General features: G+C 49.6%; 7 protein-coding genes across 7 annotated transcripts; 4 read left to right on the top strand and 3 right to left on the bottom strand.

Moving 5' to 3' along the window:
• Window positions 1-357: 357 nt before the first annotated feature.
• Window positions 358-774, top strand: FMAN_05847 (uncharacterized protein; the record flags this gene model as incomplete). Its single annotated transcript, XM_041827447.1, has 1 exon — window positions 358-774. One exon carries the CDS (start codon window positions 358-360, stop codon window positions 772-774), a length of 417 nt encoding a protein of 138 aa, XP_041678409.1.
• Window positions 775-1,292: 518 nt separating this feature from the next.
• On the bottom strand, window positions 1,293-2,856 carry FMAN_05846 (uncharacterized protein; the record flags this gene model as incomplete). Its single annotated transcript, XM_041827448.1, has 2 exons — window positions 1,293-1,843; window positions 2,562-2,856. 2 exons carry the CDS (start codon window positions 2,854-2,856, stop codon window positions 1,293-1,295), a joined length of 846 nt encoding a protein of 281 aa, XP_041678410.1.
• A 3,332-nt stretch (window positions 2,857-6,188) lies between these two features.
• Window positions 6,189-7,706, top strand: FMAN_05845 (uncharacterized protein; the record flags this gene model as incomplete). Its single annotated transcript, XM_041827449.1, has 1 exon — window positions 6,189-7,706. One exon carries the CDS (start codon window positions 6,189-6,191, stop codon window positions 7,704-7,706), a length of 1,518 nt encoding a protein of 505 aa, XP_041678411.1.
• An 88-nt stretch (window positions 7,707-7,794) lies between these two features.
• On the bottom strand, window positions 7,795-9,096 carry FMAN_05844 (uncharacterized protein; the record flags this gene model as incomplete). Its single annotated transcript, XM_041827450.1, has 3 exons — window positions 7,795-8,732; window positions 8,786-8,963; window positions 9,034-9,096. The coding sequence occupies 3 exons, from the start codon at window positions 9,094-9,096 to the stop codon at window positions 7,795-7,797; spliced, it is 1,179 nt and encodes a 392-aa protein (XP_041678412.1).
• A 964-nt stretch (window positions 9,097-10,060) lies between these two features.
• Window positions 10,061-12,912, top strand: FMAN_05843 (putative ribonucleoside-diphosphate reductase large chain (un-24); the record flags this gene model as incomplete). The annotated part of the gene is made up of 4 exons (XM_041827451.1): window positions 10,061-10,079; window positions 10,133-10,290; window positions 10,344-12,816; window positions 12,869-12,912. 4 exons carry the CDS (start codon window positions 10,061-10,063, stop codon window positions 12,910-12,912), a joined length of 2,694 nt encoding a protein of 897 aa, XP_041678413.1.
• Window positions 12,913-17,293: 4,381 nt separating this feature from the next.
• FMAN_05842 (uncharacterized protein) lies at window positions 17,294-18,390 on the top strand (the record flags this gene model as incomplete). Its single annotated transcript, XM_041827452.1, has 4 exons — window positions 17,294-17,374; window positions 17,427-17,610; window positions 17,660-18,267; window positions 18,319-18,390. The coding sequence occupies 4 exons, from the start codon at window positions 17,294-17,296 to the stop codon at window positions 18,388-18,390; spliced, it is 945 nt and encodes a 314-aa protein (XP_041678414.1).
• Window positions 18,391-19,383: 993 nt separating this feature from the next.
• Window positions 19,384-20,579, bottom strand: FMAN_05841 (uncharacterized protein; the record flags this gene model as incomplete). The annotated part of the gene is made up of 3 exons (XM_041827454.1): window positions 19,384-19,553; window positions 19,606-20,055; window positions 20,108-20,579. The coding sequence occupies 3 exons, from the start codon at window positions 20,577-20,579 to the stop codon at window positions 19,384-19,386; spliced, it is 1,092 nt and encodes a 363-aa protein (XP_041678415.1).
• Between the last annotated feature and the right edge of the window lie 62 nt (window positions 20,580-20,641).

Genomic DNA, 20,641 nt, shown 5'->3' on the forward strand with positions numbered 1-20,641 from the left:
AGATAACTATGTCATGAATCTCGATCCATTCTGGTTGTTTCGAGTGCTGGAATATGGAAGACAATGGAGCGGCTACCTACCTAGTTCTAGAATTGGCGCAGGGATTCTTAGTGGCTGGTCTACTCTATCGGCTTCCATTTTTTTCTATCCTCCGCCTAACTTTATTCCACGACACTCTGACATTGTCCTTCAACTTTTCAGTATAACAATCCGTCAATAGAAACCCCCAAGCTCGATCAGACTCATAAAAAGTCTGTCAATTCAAACAAGACTTATAATATAGTGAGAATTCCGTGCTTTGGCCTACTCAAAAGCACTCTCACTCACCGAGTGAAGTCATACCAACTCATCCGCATTATGCTCAAGCAGCTCCCACGCCTTATAATCACTCGTCTATACAACACTACATTTGCACCTCGCTTCTCCAGTACAATGTCCAGCAACGATCAGCAAACGCAGACAGGGTCCAGCGAAGCTAAGGACACCAACAAGACACCACTTCCTCTTCCAGCCCCAGAACACGCCGCCGCAGACCAGGGCGATGACGTGACGTCTCTTCGTGTGGGAGAGTCTGTTAAGCTCGACGCCATGGGCCCGCTCGTTGTAAACACGGATGGAACTATGGGTAGGATTGGAAACTGGGCGGGTATGACTGAGCACGAGAGGGCGCAGACGTTGAGATTGCTGGGAAAGAGGAACAAGGAGAGGATGGATGTTCTCAAGGCTAAGAAAGCGGAAGAGGAGCAAAAGTCGGACACCAATGCCGAGAACTGAAGATGATTTAATGCTACGAGGAATGATAGAAGCCTTCGGATGTTCGGATAATGCGACCAAGATACTGGAATTCAGATGCAATGGATGACATTACGACTCATCTCACAGACACAGGCAGAATAGACTTTTTGAACGTGTTGAACCTTGAGAAAGTAGTTACGGAAACGATGTATCGTATACCCGTTGATATCATTGCAAAACAAAAAAAGCCCTCCCAGTTTGTCCTGTCATCCGAACACAGGGACTGGTCTCTATCAGTTGCCTTCAAACAACCATGTATATCCATCATATCGTCATCCACTGAACGTCACCTCACGAAACCTCGCGATATTTTAGGTTGTGCACTATACAAGGCAGCCTTGATGGCTAGCCTCAGTGCCCCATCATCATGCACCATGTATCCCAGACATTGTTGAAAAGATCAGAATTAAACGCCACATTGCCTTCCCCAAATGCTCCGAGCCAGAACGCCGCCCGTCTTCGCCACCGTATTGCCATCCCCGACGCTATACGACGGATCACCTCGTCTCCTCCTTGACGGCGGACTTAGCTTTTGACTCGGACTTGTCGGTAGACTTGGATGCGGCAAACTCCTTCCATAAGGTGACGATTTCGTCGTTGCCTTCGTTCTTTTCAACAAGGAGGTTCTTGAGCCACTTGTTCTCCATCTCAAGCTGTTGGACTTTGCTCTCCAGGACGGAAACCTTCTCGGACATCTCCTTGGCGGACTTCTCAAGAGCCTGCTCACGCTGCTTCTTCTTGATGCGGAAGCGGGCGCTGGCAGCAGTGTTGCGTCTTCGCTTGTCCTCCTCGGCAGCATGACGAGAGGCTTCCTCAAAATTGAGGCTTCCGCGGCCGGCACCAGGGCCACTCTCAGATCCACGCTTCTCGGTTGAGGGCTGAGGAGTAGCTTGCTGACCGTAGTGGGAGGCTTGTTGCTGTTGCTGGACGGGCTGGTAGCCCGTGGGGGCGTTAGGCTGCATAGATGGGAAGTTTTGAGCACCATCCGCGAAGCCGTTCAAAGGAGTGGACGGGTAGGTGCCAGTAAAGTCGGGGAAGTTAAAATCGCCTGCCATCATTATGTGGTCAGTTGATGTCGAGAAGAGTCAAGTATCATGACGAAGACGAGAAGAAGATAGTAGACATTGAGAGTTGAAGAGTAACAGATAGTCTTGCATAGGCCCTTGAGGCCTGGGGAAGCAGGCTTTCCCAACTTGGGAAGTGGTTGTGAGGTGCAGGGGTGCAAGTCGATGTCGTGATCAGTGCCAGCAAATCACGAGATATTGCACCATAGACACCACCGCCCTCCAGCCACTGATATCGAGCTGGGGATCCCAGGCGGGCCACACTCAAGTAGACTTGCGTCGGGGGACAGCTTGTCCCCAATGACAGAAGGGCGTGATGCACATCGGGAGCAGGGCTCTCAACGGAAGGTGGGGGTAGTAAGGTTAATGGCCAGTAAAGCAGTAGAGACGCTGTTCATTACCGATTTCAGGGTCAGGGTGTATGAGGCCAGGATTTTGACTATCCGCTTGGACAGTGGCCATACGTCTGGAGGAGAGAAGGGAAAACCATGGGCGACAACAAAAACGAGAAAGACGGATATCAGCTCATCTGTACCATCTTTGCAGGTAGAAATTCATGAAGAAAATCTCTGCTTTGTGTCAAAACCAATGCTCCCGTCTTGACTCGATCTTTGTCTCACTTTCCATGCTTCCAACTGCTTTTTCCAACCTGGCGTGGCCATAGGGAAATGAATGCGACACTGCAGAGATAGCAAAACTCACCCTGAATGAAATCAAAGCTGCTGGGGTTGATGTCACCAACAACGGAGGGAGCTGGGGTCATTCCATCAGAAGGCGAGGTGCTTTGAGTAGCCTCGATATCAACCTTCAGAGGTTGAGCCTGATAGTCGGTTGTCTGGTTCGTCTCAAAATCGAAGAACTGAGTATTGGTAAAAAGAGCGAGATCCTCCTCCATGTTGAAAGGCTCCTCGTGAGCATTCTCCTGGCGGTTGATGGCGTTGAGGTCGCGAAGATACTGCGACACATTGGGGCCGCGACGACCGTTGAAGTTTGACATTCTGGTGGTTTGATCGAGGTCAAAAACTCTTTCTTTCAACGGTTTCCCCAATAACAATTTGAATTCCTCGTCGTCCCTTCAATCGATGGTCGACGTTTTTCGTTCGGTACCAGTTCCGAAAGCGGCTCAGCGAGAATGAGCGGGGTTTTGTATGGACAAATTTGCAGAGGCCCTGGTGACTCAATAAAGACAGTCACAGCCACAATCACAGGTCGATGGCTGTCGAAGTCGGTTATGTCCTTGAGCGGTCGTCGGTGGTGTTGTCGTCGAAGTCCAGTATCGAAATTAACAGTGAACGTCTTCCGAGGTTGACTCTGGGGGAATTTGAGGGGAGGAAGTGGAGGAAGAAAGAACAGGCAGTCAAGTCGGTTTTCTCAAAGTGGATGCTAAAGGTGACTTGCGAGTTGAGGCCGATTGCCGCCGAAGCCACTACGGAGTGGGTAGTGAGCTGAGGGCAGTCACTGGACAATCCGTGGGATAGTGGGTGGCATCCCCTAGAGGTTTAGTGGGTTGTAATGGATGGGAACCAGCATTTTTGGCGATGAGATTGAGGTGAGCCTAGAACATGGGTCTCTTCGGCGAATAGCACAACAGTCTTTGAATGTCGCAATACTCATCTCAGGATGATTTAGGATGTTGGTTGCGACCTATTCTTTGTTGTTGCTGTGTGGTTTGTTGCAGAACTCTATTCAGAACCCAATTCATCGCCCTTTTTGCAACTGAATAGCCCTCAACTGGTATTCATGATCGATAGGCTCATAGTGTAGAATCTGATTACCAAGCTTCCCCGAGCAAGTACAGTACGTACATATCACCTGCAGACCATCGGCCTGCTTAACAATCACGCAGATGATGGTTCCAGCCGTCATGGATTTCCCCTCTCACCCCCCACGCCAACCACCAACCAGAGAGTTACACCAGCCCTCAAGTGTCACAGGGGGACAGCTACCTACCTCAAGCGACGACAGTTCAGGCTGTAAATTGCGATGTAAGTAAGACGGGATTTCTCTACGGAACATAAGGAATCGATACGAATATCTGTTGAAGTTGATAAGCTTTTACTTGTAGGTAACTCATCACTTCAAGCACTGCACTCTGCAATATTCTTTGTGTGAACAGTACATAATTTTACTCTACCCATTGGCCATTGGGCACAAAACATCAGCCACGGTGGAAATTCAACTCCCCGCCCCCTGTCGTTCATCTGCAGATTTTCTCGCTTTCATCTGAAAACGTGGGTTGTCCTTATTCCTTGCGGTCCCTTCTCCGCTTCGGAATGTGAGGCGTCCTTGTCAAAACACCAATCCCTCAATCCCAATGAGTGATTATTTCACAAATTATCACACCGGCGTGGGTTGGCTTGCTCTCCTTTACCTCAAAAGGGATGAACTGCGACAAAGAGACACTCCACTCGTGCATCTTTTGGCATTGGTGTCACAGCCGACAGGGAGCTTCACCCGACACAACAGCAAAATTGGAGCGCCATGGAACGTGGAAATACGATCAGCCAAGCCACCGCAACGTTTCTGCTGCTCTGCAGGTGGCGATTCCGGACAGGCTCGGGGAGTTCGTTCGGCTCTTTGGCTCAGTCGAATAACTCAACTAACCGTATCGTTACAAGTCTGTTGTTTTGGTTTTCGCTAACTCTAGTTTCTTGCGCTGAGCCGAATAATCGGTGAACGGATTTCACGCACAAGGGACATTTCATTTTAAAATTCGGCAGTTGAGCCTCGGAATGAAAGGAAGCTCAGGTTACTGGAAAGATATCCTCGCCTGCTCAAAACCGAGCATTCCAAAGGTCAGATGCAAAATAACGGCACTGCTCTGTTACCTCTGTGCAGGTTTCTAGGCTAGCCCCCCACTTGTATACATGGTTAACGGTCTTCATCACACTTATGCATTGTGATAGTCCCAGACAGGCTGACAGGTTCTCGTCTTTATTCGTTGGGTTGCATATATATGATCCAGCCTCAAGGGTCCCTCGTGCGCTCTTGCGGCTGCAAGCTGGAACCGAGTGGAGGTCATCCCTTGCTTGCGCGTGAGCAAAGTCAATCATGATCCAACCGTAAACCTCTTGGTTCAGGTAGCTTCTTGTTTGTTGGTCGGTGCAATTCCTTGAGTTGAGCCGATGTTGAGTGAGAGTCTCAGGATCCGGACATTTCCCGAACTCCCCGTCAAAATTGGGGCCCCAGGACTGAAATGGATCTCTTGTTGAAATCCTTCTCATTCAATCTGCAAAAAGAAAGTGTCCCCGGCTTGAATAACGACTCGCTTGTCTGCGGCCCCAGGCCACTAGAAGAAAATTATGACACATATTATTGAGGCTCTGGAGATACTGTAGGCCTACTCCGTACCACGGGCTTATTACTCGCCGTTACATGAGGCTTCACCTGTATTACACTGCACGATCCTTGATGCGTTTGTTCCTTCAATCCTTAGTCCGTCTTGAAAAATCTGCCGGACAGATCTGCAGGATCCTGTCGAAACGTCATAACCCCTGTCCCTCGACTACGTGGGGGCATTTGTGAAGCCAATCCAGAGAGAGTTCTGAACAGACACAGAAAATCAATTCCCAGCGCGGCCCGCGGGTGTCGTCAATGATTTGCCCCATTACATCGAGGTCAAGATGAGCGATTGCTTCCGGTGGTAAATTTCATCAGGGCTAATAATTGGACCCTGTAGTCAGCCCGTCATCGGAACCAAACCTGTGAACGCCAGCCCCTTGGTAGTGGAACCGCGGTTATCTGGTTCTGACAAGAAGCCATGAGGCACTGGAAACTTTGAACCAATCAAGTAGCTTCTCCGAGTCGGCTCATGATCATGTCCGAGTCGACCCATCGTTAGAGCCGAGTCGCTGGTTTCAACTTCTTATGAAAGGAGCATTTCCTCCCCGAAGAAAAGCGGAATGCACTCTGTCTGAAGCTGTTCAGGCAAATTGGGAATCTCCAATATCCAGAGATGCTGCGAATCCCCAAACCCGTAGTTCACGTTGAAGAACAATAGCAATGATATCTCACGTGATAAGACACGTGATCGATTTCCAAGATGTTCTGTCCAAGATCCATTTCTGGTCCGTGCATTCAGTACTAAGCGTTTGGTTGGATTGGTTTGAGACGCGACTCCAAAGCGAATATCGCGTCTTATTAGAGCGTTCAAGCATTGTTTATCGACATCATCTGCCTAAAGCGCCAATTGACCAACCCAACCCAACCCAGTTAGACGATATTCAAGGGGGAAATCCTTGCGGTTTTGCTCAACGCATGCCTGGTTCAACATCTTAAATGGTTACTGTGACTTGACCATTGTAAACACAAACAACCAGACAAACAACAATGGCCCGCTACTCTATCCCAACAAAATCCAGGCTTCCGTCATCATTACGAGTTGATGCCTCTAATCCTGCTGTTGTGAAGAGTCTCAATAGACTCTCACGAGAGTCTCTTATTTCCCTGGCACTAGACTGGCTTGACGATGAGAGTCTCCCGAATGCTATTCCTTACATTGAGAGGAGAGATGAAGACGACGATGAAGAAAATGACGATCTTTACCCTCCCTGTCAAAGTATTGACGAATTACAACAACTTTATTTCGATATGCAACATCAAAAAGGGTCAAAAAGAGATGTTGTCAGCCGTATTGTTGAGGGCGATTGGAGACTTGGCCTCACATTATATCAACTTGCCATGGCCGATATGGCCTATTTCGAACAGAACCCAACATCTCAAAAATGGTCAGCCTATCAGATCCTGCCTCTGAAGCAGCCTTCTCAAGATGCCGGGGAGGACCAGGTGCTCAGAGTCGACCAAGAAAGTTTGACAATACCTCGGTTTCATCCATCAACCTTTCTCCAAAACCTTCAAACCCATGTGCTACCTGACGTCAAGGCACATTATCACTTTCACCGACCTACGGCCATACCCGTTCTACTACTGCGCATTCTTGTTATAGATTCACCATACAACACGGATTTTGCTCTTTCTAGTCGGAATCAAAATGGCACAGCAACAAACTTCGACTCTTCAAGGACAGTGTACATTGCATTTCCCGATGGGTCACCTGCATTGTACATTACGAAATCGCAAGCCACAGGCAATACTGGCTCGGGAGAGTCTAAGAGTTTACATAGCTTAATCGTGGATGGGGTACCCAAGGCTCTCTCACGCCCACGTGAACGATACACTCTCAAATCAGGGAACCTTCAGAGCAAGAACTTGGACGCACTTCTAGAAAAGAAGGGATCTGGACGCACAAACTCCGCAGGAGGTGGCTGGAGCATCTATTCCAACGAGGCCACAAAGGTATCTCCATTGGATACCGTTATTCTAACTCCACCACTATCTCGAGAATCATCGTCCTCAAGTCTCAGCCTCAAGCGGGGAGTGTCAATCACTGAATCTGAACGAGTTGCAAAGAAATCGAAACTGGTCGCCAAGGCTCGTTTCGGCGATTCGGGTTTTGTCACTGATGGTAAAGGAGTGGAAAAGGTTGACATCGTCATACAGGATCCATTTCCTTCTATCAATGAAGCTACTGGCGATGCAGAAGAGAATGAAGATGTCGCCACGGCAGGGAGTAAAAATCGACGAAAGAGCAAGATTACGGCTGTCATTCGAGAGGCGAATATCGCAGCAGCAGAAGACAACGACGATACCATCTCTTCAAATCGATGGACACCAACTATCAAAGTTACGTTCTCTGGAACACATGTATGGGCTGGCGTACGGCAACTTGTAGAGGCTGGCATAATAGATGGGGAGCGGATGCCGGGGTGGATGACAGGAGAAGAGGGAGTAACAACAGGACTTGTGAGGCATGGAAGAATACGTGGATACAAGGGCTCGGGGATGTGAAACAAATGTTGGATCTATAACGGCGCATGGTCTATGTCTTTCTTCTCTATTTGATACCCCCATGACAGCATGACTGCTCAGCCAATTCCTAGCTCTCTTCAAGTCCAAAAACTGTCACTGTGTTCTTCCATGCAGCTTCACAAACCTCCTCGATACTAACTCCCTTGATACCTGCAATAATCTTGGCGACACGCTCGATATTACAAGGTTCGTTCCGCCCCTTGACCATGGCTCCCTCTTCCCATTTTTCCTTCTTGACAGTCTTGTATCGTTCCGGGACCTCGGGCTCTTTCTTCTGGTTCTTCTTCAACTGCTTATGCGGTTTTTGTGCAGACTCAGCGACGGTCCCATTCTGTTGGTTCTCGGTATTGGACGTCTCTTTCTTCTCGATCAGATACTTGTAGCCCTCGTGGCTTGGTCGCACCTCGCACCATGGTCCATCGGTCTCAATCATGAGACGGTCGAGGTGAACTTCCTTGACAACAGCGCAGTTATCTGCCGTCTTGAAACTGCATCCATTGATACCAATGTATAGACCCAAGTCCATCAACTCGCGCATCTCCTCAGCTGTGCCAGTGAAACTATGCACTACACCGCCCTTCTCCAACTTCTCTAGCTTCTCACCAAAGGCCTCCTTCAGAAGCCGAACGAAGTCATTGTGGGCGGCGCGAGAGTGGAGGAACAAGGGGAGCTGAGGAGATATCGACGCAGCAACCTGAAGCTGAGCGGCGAAGGAATGGAGCTGGATGCTCTTCGAGCAGTAATGCAGTCGATCATAGTCAAGCCCAAACTCACCCATAGCCACAAGGCTCTTGTGGCCTGATGCTTGGGCTTCTGTCACCAAAGAAGTCAAGTCTCTGATGAGTTCATCAGTCTTTGTTGAGCAAGGCGGGTAATCTTCCGAGACCGGAGCTGAAGGATCGGGATCACATGGTGTTGTGTGCTCAGACTCGTGAGAAGGACCCGTTTCACTGAAGACGGAGCTGCTACAGGGATGAATGCCTGCAGTCCCGAAGATAGTTCCGGCTGTGTGTGATGTTAGTCTTGTTATCAGATTGATAAACAGGGGTGAGACTCACCATAATCTCTGGCAAGGGTGAGGGCATCTCGAGAGTTGCCAAGGTCTGAGCCGGTCACTATAAGTTTTGTACAACCAACTTCACGGGCTCTTCCGATGATAGCATCGAGATCATCGGGGTGTCGCTCTTTGCCGTGGTATTTGCCTCGAAAGATGGGGTCGGTTAAGTTGATACCAATCTACTAGGAACGCTGAGTGTTAACGGGATCTGATATCGGAATACGGATGTATATTGGGCGGTTGTCATACATCGATGTATCTAGGTTTGTAACTGGAGCCCTCAACGGTCTGAGGCGTTGGTGAAGAAGCCATGTTGTGGAATTGCGAGGCTTGAAATCTGAGACTTGATGTCCTGAAACCTGTTCGGGCTGAAGAGTGAAAACAGTGAAAGAGAGGTCTCGATGTCATTGATCTTGAACGTCTCTTGTTTGGCTCGAGAGTGAGTCACTGACTTGTTGCTGCCTCGCAACCGTAATCTCCAACTGCCTTTTTTTAGACTCGAAAACGTAAAACAGGAAGGTACCTTAGTCTCGATTTACGACGATGATTGGCTCTCTGATCTACGTTTTCGTTCACGGTCTCATCCTCCCGTCAACCTCAGTTCAAGGTCCAAGCTCAGTTAATTCCACTGCATGTTCTCCTGCTTACGTAGAGCTACAAGACAATTATTAATCTGCATGGATCTCACGTGATTTCGCGCCGTTGTCTGTACCCCACCAAGCGCTGCAGCAACGCAAAATGACTAGGTAGGGGACGCGAGGACGCGATGTGGGAAAGGGGAGGAAGAGCTTCGGGCCATTGCAGGCGTAAAATATAGGGGATAATCACGAGTTACAATACTCCTGTTCTTGCTAAAGTCATGCGAGTCAAGTGAATTCCTATAATTCCCTCCAATCACCAGCATAACCCTCCATATCTACCAGTCAAAGCATCAAACGGGGCGTTGCCTCAGGTTTCAGGCGGGGCTTTTTAATGGATTGCGGCGATGCCTGTCGCTGTTTGTCGCGCTAAAAACTTGGCGTCGCGTCTCTGGACGCGCCTCCCTTAAAACCTTCTCGACCGGGCATCCACGCGAATTTTGCTTCTCTCATCTCCTCAACAACCACAACAAAATACGACGAATCTCATAATAATTCTCACATTCTCTTTCACTGAAGCGTCAATACCCCTTCGGACGCTCTTCCACCTTTTAATCTCTTCTATCAGCAGGAATAGATCCTGCTATAACCTCCAATCCGAACTCTCCTCCCCGCCTCATCCTCCCTCATCCGCAATCATGTTCGTCAGAAAGAGAGGTATGTATGATATGGCAACATGAGAACTCATGATGACTGACTTGGTTCATTAGATGGACGCCAAGAACGTGTTCAGTTCGACAAGATCACTGCTCGTGTCTCGAGACTGTGTTACGGTCTTGACATGGACCACGTTGACCCCGTTGCCATCACTCAGAAGGTTATCTCCGGTGTCTACGGAGGTGTCACTACCGTGCAATTGGACGATCTTGTAAGTGATTCACTCATCATAACTACTCCAAACACGAGCTAATTGACCCCTAGGCCGCTGAGACCGCTGCGTACATGACCGTCACACATCCCGACTATGCCATTCTTGCCGCCCGTATTGCCGTCTCCAACCTTCACAAACAGACCAAGAAGCAATGGTCCGCTGTTGTGAGCGACCTCTACCACTATGTGAACCCCAAGAACGGCCGGCCGTCACCCATGATCTCCAAGGAGACTTATGAGTGCGTCATGCGACATAAGGAGGAGTTGGACTCCGCCATTGTCTATGACCGCGATTTCCAATACCAATACTTTGGCTTCAAGACGTTGGAGCGATCATACCTCCTCAAGATTGACGGTAAGATTGTCGAGCGCCCACAGCACATGATCATGCGTGTGTCCGTTGGTATCTGGGGTGATGATATCGAGCGAGTCTTGGAGACATACAACCTGATGTCAAGCAAGTTCTTCACACATGCTTCCCCCACGCTCTTCAATGCCGGTACCCCTCAGCCCCAGTTGTCATCTTGCTTCTTGGTTGATATGAAGGACGACAGTATTGAGGGAATCTACGATACTCTCAAGACCTGTGCCATGATCTCCAAGATGGCTGGTGGTATTGGTCTGAATGTGCACCGTATCCGTGCTACTGGCTCATACATCGCCGGTACCAACGGTACATCGAACGGTGTTGTTCCTATGCTTCGTGTCTTCAACAACACTGCTCGGTATGTCGACCAGGGTGGCAACAAGCGACCCGGTGCTTTTGCCATCTACCTCGAGCCTTGGCACTCTGATGTCTTCGAGTTCCTTGATCTCCGTAAGAACCACGGTAAGGAGGAGGTCCGTGCCCGTGACCTTTTTCTTGCCCTTTGGATCCCTGATCTTTTCATGAAGCGTGTTGAAAAGAACGGTGACTGGACATTGATGTGCCCCAACGAGTGCCCTGGCCTTGCCGACTGCTACGGAGAGGAGTTCGAGGCTCTGTACGAAAAGTACGAGAAGGCGGGCAAGGGTCGAAAGACGATCAAGGCTCAGAAGCTTTGGTACGCCATTCTTGAGGCCCAGACTGAGACCGGAAACCCCTTCATGCTCTACAAGGATGCCTGCAACCGCAAGAGTAACCAAAAGAACCTCGGTACCATCCGAAGCTCCAATCTTTGCACTGAAATTATCGAGTACTGTGCCCCTGACGAGGTCGCCGTCTGCAACCTTGCCTCTCTATCTCTGCCCTCCTTCATCAACTACGATGAGGCTTGCTACGACTTCAAGAAGCTGCACAAGGTCAGTCAGGTTGTTATTCGCAACCTGAACAAAATCATCGATGTGAACCACTACCCTGTCCAGGAGGCTCGCAACAGTAACATGCGCCACCGACCCATTGGTCTTGGTGTTCAGGGTCTTGCCGATGCTTTCCTTGCTCTGCGCATGCCCTTCGAGTCCCCCGAGGCTCGTGAGCTCAACAAGCAGATCTTTGAGACCATTTATCACGCTGCGCTCACTGCCTCCGTGCAGCTGGCTAAGGAGGAGGGTCCCTACTCCACCTTCAAGGGTTCCCCCGCCTCTGAGGGTATTCTCCAGTTCGACATGTGGAACGTCAAGCCCTCTGACCTCTGGGACTGGGAGACTCTTCGAGAGGAAGTCAAGACACACGGCATCCGTAACAGTCTACTCCTTGCTCCTATGCCTACTGCCAGTACCTCCCAGATTCTGGGCAACAACGAGTGCTTCGAGCCCTATACCTCCAATATCTACCAACGCCGTGTTCTCGCTGGTGAGTTCCAGGTTGTCAACCCCTGGCTACTCAAGGACCTTGTCGACATGGGTCTGTGGTCCGATGCTATGAAGAACCGCATCATTGCTGAGAATGGTTCCATTCAGAACATTCCCAACATCCCTGCCGATGTCAAGGCTCTGTATAAGACTGTTTGGGAGATCTCTCAGCGCCAGGTCGTCCAGATGGCTGCTGATCGAGGTGCCTTCATTGATCAGTCCCAGTCACTGAACATCCACATGAAGGACCCCACGATGGGCAAGATCACCAGTATGCACTTTGCAGGCTGGAAGCTTGGCCTCAAGACTGGCATGTACTACCTTCGTACACAGGCTGCTGCTGCTCCTATTCAGTTCACTGTTGATCAGCAGGCTCTCAAGCTTGCCGATTCCAATTCAGCTCAGATCAAGCCTCTGAAGAAGCGTGCTCCTCCTGCTGGCTCAAGCTACCTCATGTCCTCGCCCTCAACTATGGGACGTAGTGAACTCAACGGTAGCAGGACTGGCTCCCAAGACAGTGGTTTGAACGGCAATGCGACCAAGGGCCTGAATGGTACTACGACGGTACCTGGACGTGCACCCACCATCAAGGCTGATGTTGAGGAGGGCGACAGCCCCAAGGCTCTCCCTACTGAGCCTGCCGAGAAGGTTCAGGAAGAAGAGCTGGGTGTCAAGAAGAATCCTCAGTCTGAGGATCAAGACAAAGACAACGAGGATCGTGAGCGCGATATCTACTCGGAGGCCGTCCTGCAATGTGAGTGACGACCCTTCCTTCGGCGTGAATTGAGATACTAATCGTGTAACAGGCAGCATTGAGGATCCCGAGTCCTGCATCATGTGCAGCGGTTAGAAAACAGCAAGAACTGTATACGCACGTGTACTTGTGACGATGGATGAGTTGAAAACGAAGACATGTTTTGGGAGGCATGCTACGATACAGCGAGGGAAAGGTAATTTGATGTTTGGTTATGTATGGGTATCTTGGGCGGCAATGATCCCCCTTTGGCATGCTTATACCGGAGTATATTGTTAGGTTAATGATATTGAGACCATGGAAGTCTGCTCTTGAAGCTGCAGTTGCCATTGACTTAAGATAGTTTATGTTGATGCTTGCGCATTTGAATAATATTTCAAGTTAAATATTTCGATATGTTGTGCATGTACATGAGCCGACTTGAGCTGATGGGCGCTGAGAATAATAGTGGCGGTCTACTTGAGCTGCCGTTGGTGGGTACCTTTTCTCGATTGAAGTTCAAGTCTTTACTCCGTACCATTCTTCTTAGTATAGTATCTAATGGCAGACAGTCAAGGGCAGCAGTTCAGCGAAGATCGTTGTCGTTATTGAGATAGCACTTTTGCGGTTGGCACAACACCGCATTATGCAAGCTCAGCTGAATCTGGTGATCGGCGACAGTCTAGCCAGACAAGTTCAAGGTCTACGGGTTGGTGCATCAATAATTCGATAATAGAGCTGGATATCCTTGTCTATCGCAGGATATGGCTCTTGGACTACAGTAGTTCGGGACTCGCGAGCCGTCGACTATTATGCTGCGAGGTCTGAGGGTTTGAACAACGAAGCCACCCTGGAGCATACCTAATTGGGCAATTTACTGCCTTCCTAGGTCCTAGGCTACACTTTAATCACCAATTGGTTCTGTTGCGAGGGTTTACGAAAGTGACCCGAGTCCCAATGAGGTATTATTATCTAGTTTCAGAGCCAGGCCGTTTGCGATTGGGCTGCTGGAAATGAAAGGGACTCGGAGAGGGCTGGTGACCTCCAACACTCTGCCAAATTGGAGATGGCGAGACATTACGATGTCGCAGGGAGGACCAGCCACAATATGCGAGCTGAACTGCAAGTCAAGACGGTGGCTGGTGTCTCAAGTTCATGAGATGCTTCGATCGGAGCGATGTTCCGGCCCTCCAAGGTGCCGATATTTGTCGCACTTAGTTTTTAAGCATCTATCTCCATTAAGATTGACAGTTTTAACCTCAAGGACGATCAGACGACAATTGATCAGGAATGAAACATGAAACAGAATTCCGATAGGAATTGAATTCAATGAACTGACGTCCAAGATCGTCACAATGACGAGACGGAAAACGTGGCATTGAGATGAAGACGAAACTCCCGAGGCCCAAGAGGCGGAGGGATGTTGGTGAATACCCAATATCGAGCAAGGCTCAAAAGTCAAGGCCCAGGCTGGTCTGTCCAGCTCGACAGGGCATGGAGCCATTCGCTGGGGTAGAAGCTTGGGCCACGGGAGAAACAAAAGAAAACAGACGATGATGCGATGGATGACATCAAGAGCCCACCAGTTGAGAGCTAACCCCCTGTTCTCTTGGTCCGCTTGGCGTGTGGCTTGAGTGGCTTGGCCCGTTGAGTGGCTAGTCTGGGCACAGTTCATCAAAGCCAGCTGAGCAGGGAATCAAGCATCACAATCACAGACAGCACAGGGTTTGTAGTGAAAGTTCTCGATGGGTACAGAGTGGGACGAGTTGAAGTGGATAAGTTGGTTCAAGTGGGGTAAGCATCATCGAAAGATCAGGCTCGAGGAGAACGATGCTGTAGATGACATTAAGCGAAAACCTAACGACAAGCCGTAACTATAATGCGAAATTGCCATGATCGCACGGACAAATGATAATCAACAAATAGAAAGTCAGGTGTGAGGCCTAATAAATTGCACTGGTCTGTTCCTGAGACATGTACACACCACCACTACCATCACCATTGACACCATCTCATCTGATTCAGGAATCGAGAAGAAAGTTCCCAGAGGACAAGAAAGAAAAACCAGAACATGATTCCGCTTCCCGGTTGCCAGGGAGTCAGAAGTTGGCTAACATCTCAGCTTGTTTTGTGTGGTTGCCAAGGATGGATTAGTACTGGGGTAATTGGCCAATCGGAGAGAGCATCAAGGCCACTGGCCAACGACGACGAACTTCACTCTCGATAATTGGAGATGCGATATCACACGTACTATGAGCTACTGCTAAGGTATGGGTGGTCGTTGGAAGATGGAAATCCGGGATAGTGTTTAGATGAAACCGTGGTACTTGATTGTGATTGCCTGGCAAAGATGAAGGTAGGTTGCTGTGGCAGGAGCATAACACAACATCAATTGCACTGAACTAAGGTGGGCAAGTATCTTCCATAGCCCAGGCAGGGTACTGATTGTTGGCAATCGTCACACCCGTTTTCCTTCCTTCATGCTCCTGTGGCCGTTATCCGGCTCGGCATACGAGTTCCTTCCTGCTTGCCTCAACGGATTCAATCATTCACTGTGATCCAAAGAGAGTTCCGTCATAGACGAGAGCTGATCCAGTTTTCTAGTCTGGTGTGATTAAGTCGAGTTTGCATTTTTTTTTCGCCTCCACAGACTGTATTGGTGGTAGGACCGATATCAGAAAGTTTGGCTAGCAAAGAAGCACAGAAGCTACCACGTACGCACTATTGGCAAACCAAACGAGGACATCGAGTTTTGAATATCAATTTGTTCTCGCATCAGCTCCCGTCCGGTTTCAAAGCCCCAGGCGCCATGTTGTGGGTGCCGATGCGGGTGGTTGGCGATCTAGCGTGGCAGCCCGTCCAGCTACCACCCACCTTCACCTCTTTTTCCATCTCATACGCTGCAGCTTCCCTGATATTATCCGTAGTTGCTGATGAAACAGAAACTTTCACTGGGTAGCTTGCTTTGTCGATTGCTTTACCCCGCTGCAGATAGCACAACGCCAAAGTCAAGGTGTTCCCCGGGGCGAAAATACAAGAATTTTGAGTCTAAGAACTTTAACTGCGAGGGTCTCGCAGTCACTTACACCAGCGTCACTGACGTGGACAAGTTGCTGTAAAAGCCGCTCCCCGCTGTGACAGGGGTAACCCACCTCGTCTACAGCTCATGCTCTGACCTCATTGTGTATCTCCAATTACGGCATTGACGTCTGATTTGGATACCCAATTTTCGATGGAATTGACTCAATTATCATGGTGGAGCAAAGTCATGAATGAGAAATTGCTTGGCTCATCGTAATATCCTTCTGTCGTTGACAAAGCATCCCCGTAAAACAACATCATAGTCAACATGGGGGGCCTCCAAGTGCCTGGCCCTGTCCGTCTGTGTCTTTGACGGTCCGGCCCAGTGGAGTGGACTTTCTAGCTTCCCCGCCAGCAACTGAGCCTTGACTGGACTGGGTCGTATTAGCGTTGGCCCCTCCCGTGCCATCGGTGGTCTCCCTGCAGGCGGTATCTAAGCCAAGCAGCAAGGTACTGACCAAGGTGCAGATTTACGCTTCAATCTGTGATGGCAGTTTCCCTCCCACTCTAAGAGGACGTACGTAGTGACAAGGCAAGATCAAGCCCGTGCCGTGCTTGCCCTGCTAGACCGCCAATGCCAAGCTAGAAAACACACCGTTTAGGCAGGGTACCCTGCCTGCACTTGCCTTACCAGCCGGCAAGCACTGCTCGCTCCTGCAAAGCAAGCAACCGGCACGCCAAGATCAAGATTCTGGCTCCCGCCCACCCACCACTTACTCCTGCCTTTAAAGCTACAGATTCCTCCTCGCCCTTCCTCTTGTTCCACATCAATATCAGCCTTGAGAATTTTTCATTCCAACATCTCAAACATCCTCTCTCCAACAACTCAATCGAGTTTATCTCCCAACCTCCAGCCCCCAGGCCAATCTCACTTCGTCTCACTCTTACACGAGATCGATCACCTTCGTTTGTGCCCTAGTCACATATCAATTACCATCAAGGTAAGTTACTATCTCCTAGTTATTACTCCAGCTACACTATGCATCTTTGCCGGTGCCCTTTTTGCTTGCCCATCAAGTTTGCCTCATTTCGACCTGGTGATTGTGCAATTCGATACCGGAACGCGAGCACTGAATATCGCATTGCGAGGGGTTGAGGGCTACACACTTCTTGTTCTGGGCTCTTCCATACCTCTGTGATACATACACGTTCCCTTGCTTTGTCTCACACAAACATCACTCGCGTGCCTCAGGAGCAGGCCGCCGGTACTCGCACTTCATTTATTCACGGGTCGCCTCTTCTCCTGCTGGCGGTGATTCACTACCTACGTTCCCCTCGTTTACATCACTCGCCTAACACGCTCGCAAAACCTACCTTCGTTCACCATCGCCTTCTTACTGTCGCTACAAACTTCGTAAGAAACCTCAACTAATCCACCAATTTGATAACAGATCCTCGATCAATCAAAATCATCAAGATGAAGTCTTCTTTCCTCACCATCTTTGGCCTGGCTGCTGCCGCCGTTGCCCAGAGCTCTGATGATCTCCCCCAGTGTGGTGTAAGTCAAAATCCAAGCAGTGCACAGCTAGAGCATCTCTGACCAAGAACAGCGTACTTGCGCCGGCAACATGGTCAGTGCCGAGAAGTCCCAGGAGCTTGGATGTGACACCGGCGATATTGGCTGCCTATGCACCAACCAGGACTTCATCTACGGTCTCCGTGACTGCTCTGCTGCTATCTGCAACAGTGAGCAGGCCGCCCAGGTCCTGAACTATGGTCTTGAGATTTGCCGCCGTAAGCTTCCCCGGTGCCAAAACGAATCAAGATATCTAACCTTCCACAGGAGCTGGTGTTCAGATCACTACTGGTGCTTCTGGCGAGGTTTCGGCCACGGCTACCGGCTCTGGCGCCGTTCGAACCGTCCTTAGCACCCTTACCTCTGGCGACTCTACCATCACCTCTGCTCTCTCCACCATCAGCGGTACTGCTACTGGCGCTTCCGATGATGTTTCCGTGAGCACCTACACCAGCGTCCTCACCAACTCCGAGGGAGATGAGTTCACCACCACCGGTAAGGCTATCCTCGGCGGTGCAGTTGTCACCACTTTTACCTCTGGTGGCTCTACTATCGTTTCTACCATTGCCTCTGGTGCTGAGTCCGAAACCTCTGGTGCCGAGTCCGCTAAGGTTACCACCTTCACCTCCGATGGCACTGAGATCGTCCGAACTCTCGTCACCGAGACTGCCTCCACCGACTCTGCCGCATCTGCCGAGGTCACCACATTCACCACTGATGGCACTGAGGTTGTCCGAACCCTTACCACCGTTACCAGCGGTTCTGAGTCCGAGTCGGTTTCGGAGACCGTTACTGACGCCTCCACCGCCACCGAGGGTGCTACTGATGCTACTGGTACTGATGCTTCGGCCACCGCCACCAGCACCGACAATGCTGTAAGTTCAAACACTCCCATGTTCTGTTGGAAATCTCTAACTTTTATTCAGGCCGCTGCTCAGATGACTGGTGCCCCTGTTGGTGTCATCGCCGCCGCTGGTATTGCCATGCTCCTCCTTTAAATCAGAATGGATGAAAATTTGATGTTTGATGCTTTTACGTTGCACATGTTTGATACATAATTCACGCCTGTACCTCGATCTTTTGGGACCCTTAGCATATTTTCTCGGTGCAAGGAGTCGGTCTGCAGGGGAAATCTTCACATAATGGTGAATGGTATGAACGGACATTCGGGTCAGGTTTTTCGAGGGTTTAATGATGCATACGGCTTATCTCTCCTTTAATGGAAATGTCGCGAAATGTTAGAATGGACGGGATCTTGATACTGTTTGTGACAGATGAAGAAGGGGGCGGTGGCGTGGGAGATGACGACGGGAAGCGGCAGACTTGTGCTGCCGTGACACAAGCTCAGCCTGTACATGTCGTCTCTCATGGTTACATGGGTTCTGGGATGGTGGTGATACCCGGCCTACGGCCTGACTTCGGAGGTGGACTTTGCTTCTCACATTCATTGAGAAATACTAATAGATAATCTTCTTCAAAGAATGTGTGCAATTTGTATTCAGTGTCACTTGATGTATTACCATGAGATGAGGGTGTTAAAGCCAGACAGAATCACATGTCAAGCTGCTCATGTCATATAATAGAGTGACTTGATTGATAGTTAAAGCTTATAACATCTCAACACGATTTTGACCTTAGAGATACGGGCCTACTATAGGGGCCTCATTGTTTAAGCATTTGCATGGAAAGTTAACAGCTCGATAGCCTCATCAGGCTGACAGCAAGGGAAAAAAAAAATAACATCTCAACGAGACATATCATAATAGAGCGACTTGGAACCTGGTTTGGACTGATAGGTTTTTGGTTGGAGAGCAAGCCGGGGAGATACTATAGAGGGCTGATAGTAAATATTCATTCCTCGTATAATTTATTTATGTAACACAACCAATTTTTTCAAACAGCGCTGCCAGCTCATAAGTGTAGGTAGTTATAACCAAATAGATATCCCATTGTAACGCCAGTCAAGTCATCAAGCAACGTATATGTACTGTCTAGTCCATCATGGACTTGCCAATCTCACTCTGCCAGTTCTCTGCTCGCTCGAAACCATTAGAGTGGGTTTGGTAATCGAAAAGAGCTTTGGCGACGTCTTCCTTGGAAGTGAGGACAAAAGGACCATACTGGATAACAGGCTGATCAAGAGGAATACCAGCGATGAGGGCTCATCAAGGTGTTAGTGTGTATAATTTCCTGAGGGTGAATGGTTTACATACCTAGTCGAGCGGGTTTCGAAGCACCGGCGTCAACCTCAAAGTGAACAACATCTCCCTGCGGCTCAAAGACAATGTTATGGTACTGCTCGACAACACGTCGCTGGTCGTCCTTGCCAACGATAACATCTCCCTCAAGAGTGTAGGCAAAGGCGTTCCAGTTTGCGGGGAGAGGTTGGGTGATCTTGCCACCAGGGCGGATCTCAATGTCGAGGAACCAGACGGGTGTGTAGGCGAGATCCTTGACAGAGTCGATGCCGTGGCTCTGGCCAGAAATGACTTTTACGGTGACCTTGCCATCGTCAACCTTGGCGATGGGGATCTCGGAGCCACGGAGGTCGCGATACCGAGGTTCGCAAGCCTTTAGGTCCTTGGGAAGGTCGACCCATAGTTGAAGGCCGACGTTTGCGCTGCCATCCTCGTTTTGTCGGGGCATCTCAGCGTGCACAATGCCTAGGCGATGTTAGTACGATCCTGCTATTTAGGACTAGTAAGTGGTTCATACCTTTTCCAGCAGTCATGAATTGGAGGTCACCGGCGGATAGAGTACCTCTGTTGCCAGCAAAATCCTCATGATCCATGCCACCCTCAAGGAGATATGTGATAGTCTCCTGGCCACGATGAGGATGGTCAGGGAAACCAGCACCAGGCTTCACGGAGAAGTGATCGAGCATGAGAAAAGGAGAAAAGTTGCGGAGCTGAGGAGTGCCAATTGAGCGACGAACACGGGCACCAGCTCCTTCGGACTGCTCAACGGCCAGGAAGACCTTGCGAACGGCTCGAGTGACAGACATTTCTGTGGCGTAAAGGTGTTGTTGTGTGTGCTGAGTGTTGGCCTTGTCGAAAGCAGTCAGAGAGGTGAGAGTCCCTATGAATTCAAAGGTTGACGCTGCTGTGTCCTTGATACGATGTTGGAACAATGCAATAGCTGCTAGAGCAATGAATACTGGTATGAAGATGGAACGAAAAAGGGTCATGACCAGGGAGGGCGGTTGAGAAAGGGGATTTATATACTACGAGAGACAAGGTTGGATGAGAA

The sequence above is a fragment of the Fusarium mangiferae genome (assembly GCF_900044065.1).
Source record: "Fusarium mangiferae strain MRC7560 genome assembly, contig: FMAN_scaffold002, whole genome shotgun sequence".
NCBI lineage: Eukaryota > Fungi > Ascomycota > Sordariomycetes > Hypocreales > Nectriaceae > Fusarium > Fusarium mangiferae.